At 53.5% G+C, this 2419-nt stretch overlaps 1 protein-coding gene across 1 annotated transcript; it reads right to left on the bottom strand.

The window, feature by feature from the left end:
- EMH_0009510 (uncharacterized protein) lies at positions 1-1443 on the bottom strand (the record flags this gene model as incomplete). The annotated part of the gene is made up of 1 exon (XM_038022618.1): positions 1-1443. One exon carries the CDS (start codon positions 1441-1443, stop codon positions 1-3), a length of 1443 nt encoding a protein of 480 aa, XP_037878472.1.
- Between the last annotated feature and the right edge of the window lie 976 nt (positions 1444-2419).

Raw genomic sequence — 2419 nt, 5'->3', positions numbered from 1 at the left:
CTACTGTTGCTTCCCCTCCTGCTGATGCTGCTGCTGCTGCTGTTGCTGCTGCTGTTGCTGTTGCTGCTGCTGCTGCTGTTGCTGCTGCTCCTCTTGTCGATCCTCCTGCTGCTGTTGCTGCGGCTGCGGCTGCTGTTGCTGTTCCTTTTGCTGTTCCTGCTTCTGCTGCGGCTGCTCCTGGTCCACCTGCTGTTGCTGCACGTCTTCTTGCTGATGCTGCTCTCCTTTCTGCGGCAACTGCTGATCGTCGTCCTCCTGCTGGCGATGGACCTGCGCCTCTACCACTAGCTGATGCGGCTGGTGAACCTGCGCTTCCACTTGCTGCTGGTGAGCCTGCGGTTCCTCCTGTTGCTGCTGAGCCTGCGGTTCCTCCTGTTGCTGGTGAGCCTGCGGTTCCTCCTGCTGCTGGTGAACCTGGGTGTCCACCTGCTCGGGTTGCTGCTGCTCCTGTTCCTCCTGGCGCTGCGGTGGCTGGTGGTGCCCAGCCTGCATACGAAGACGGCAGCCGACGCCTTGATGCGGTAGACCACTAGCAAACGACTCGAATCCTGGTGTTGTCTGCACGGGCATGCAGCCTGCTAGCGGGTTTGTCGGGGTAGTGCCACCCTTCTGTGGGGGCCTCGGTAAGATCCTTGGGAATCCATCCTCGTACTTTACGCTTGAGCCTGCGGTGAACTTGGGTTCTGTCATTAGCCTGGAATTCACAGCTTTCGTTTGTGGGGCCCCCTTTGCATCCCCGCCTGACACTGAAGAGCTCTTCGACTTCTTGAATGCAAGCAGACGACCCTTGCCCCGCCGGGGGTGGGGCCCCTCTCGGGCATCCTCTGCCTTCTCCGCTTTTCCTTTTTTCTTTTTAAATAGGCTGCGGCGGCTTCGCTTTTTACCTGGTGCTGCAGCTGTGTTCTGTGCAGCACCGTCTCCTTGTCCTGCTGCTGCTGCTGCATCTATTGCTGCCTCTGCATCGCTGCTGCCTTCTCCACCCGGTGGTGCGGTTGTCACATTTTTCGAGCCCTTTCTTGAGAGGACTCTCTTTAATTTTTTCATTCCCTTCTTTTTTCCTCCTTTTCCACTCTCTGGAGCCTCAGTAGCACTGGTGCTGGGCCCCTCACCCGCGCTAGAGTCACCTGTTGATCCTGATTTACTGCGCTTAGCTTTGCCTGGCAAGGAGAATCTTCTCTTTTTCTTCTTCTTCTGGCTGCCTTCTGATGTCGAACTCTCATCGTCTGTATCTGTTGAACTGCCTGTGCTGCTGGTGCTAGATGTCGAGGAAACACTGTAGCTGCGAGACCGGCCCCTACGAGTGACGCCTGTGGCTGTTGCGGTTAGTGATCCGAGGAGAGTAGTGTCACCGAGTGCAGCCCATGGGGCCTTTTCAATGAACCCCTCTTGCAACAGGGCTAAAACTAACACCACTAGCCACACAGATCGTGCGGCGAAACCCATCGTCGCTGCACCTGTATCGTGCCCTTGCCTGGTGGGGTTGAGGTCGGGAGAAGGACGAAGTCAGCTGCCGTCCCTTCTACCCCCAAAACAAAACCGATACACGCAAAAAACAAGGAAGACAAATGGAAATCTTTCTGTCTAGACACACTCTCCAGCACACGCCGGATATAACCAACCGGCAGGCGGTCAGTCTGTTGACCTCGAGATGTCTCTTGGGGGAAGCCCCAGGTTTGAGCTCAAAAGGAAACAATCCCTTCTGTACGTGTGCATTGGCACTAAAGGTACCAGCACACCTGCAAAAGACGCAGGAAACGGATGCTCACCATACACCTTTGTGCTGGTGTGCGCCTCGTGGGCTCCTCCTCCACAGGGCGGTGCTACCCCCAGTCCTCGTCTCAGGTTGAAGATGGCAAAGATGGGGGGCAAACAGAGATTAAATAAAGTGAGCCAGTGATGAATACTTCAGAATAAGAAAAAACTTAACAGCGAACGAGGGCATGGCCAGCTGCTCTCTACAGTGTACATTGCCTCGTGGCCATTGAAGATGACCACCGGTGCAGATTCACCGAAACCCAGACGGCGGCCTTTACTGAATTTCCTCTATGGCAGCCTCTTCATGCTCAAAAAGTAGCATTTACTATAAATGTCTAAAGATCCAACATATCTATGGTTATATATTCCAGGATATTTGCGTAACTGTAAAAGGCAGGCATGTATCCGCTGCGCGTTCACAGTGCCAAAGCCATAGACAAGACGCAAGCTGTGTCGTTCGTTAAGGGTGAATTTAGTTTTTCCCATGATAAGCTAAACTACAAAAAGCAATTTTGCATATTGGGTTTGCTTGTGCACGTGAAAATCACGGCGGATACAATTTATCGCCCGACAACCGCAGGGGGCCGAAGGCAGCTTACCACCAGATTTGCAATACTGTAGAGCTGAGTGAACAGCTAATCTATTTATATAATACAAAACATAT

Source organism: Eimeria mitis, genomic scaffold (genome assembly GCF_000499745.2).
Source record: "Eimeria mitis Houghton genomic scaffold, Emh_scaff363, whole genome shotgun sequence".
Lineage (NCBI taxonomy): Eukaryota > Apicomplexa > Conoidasida > Eucoccidiorida > Eimeriidae > Eimeria > Eimeria mitis.
The sequence above is the reverse complement of the archived record's forward strand: the minus strand, read 5'-3'. Positions and strand labels throughout refer to the sequence as shown.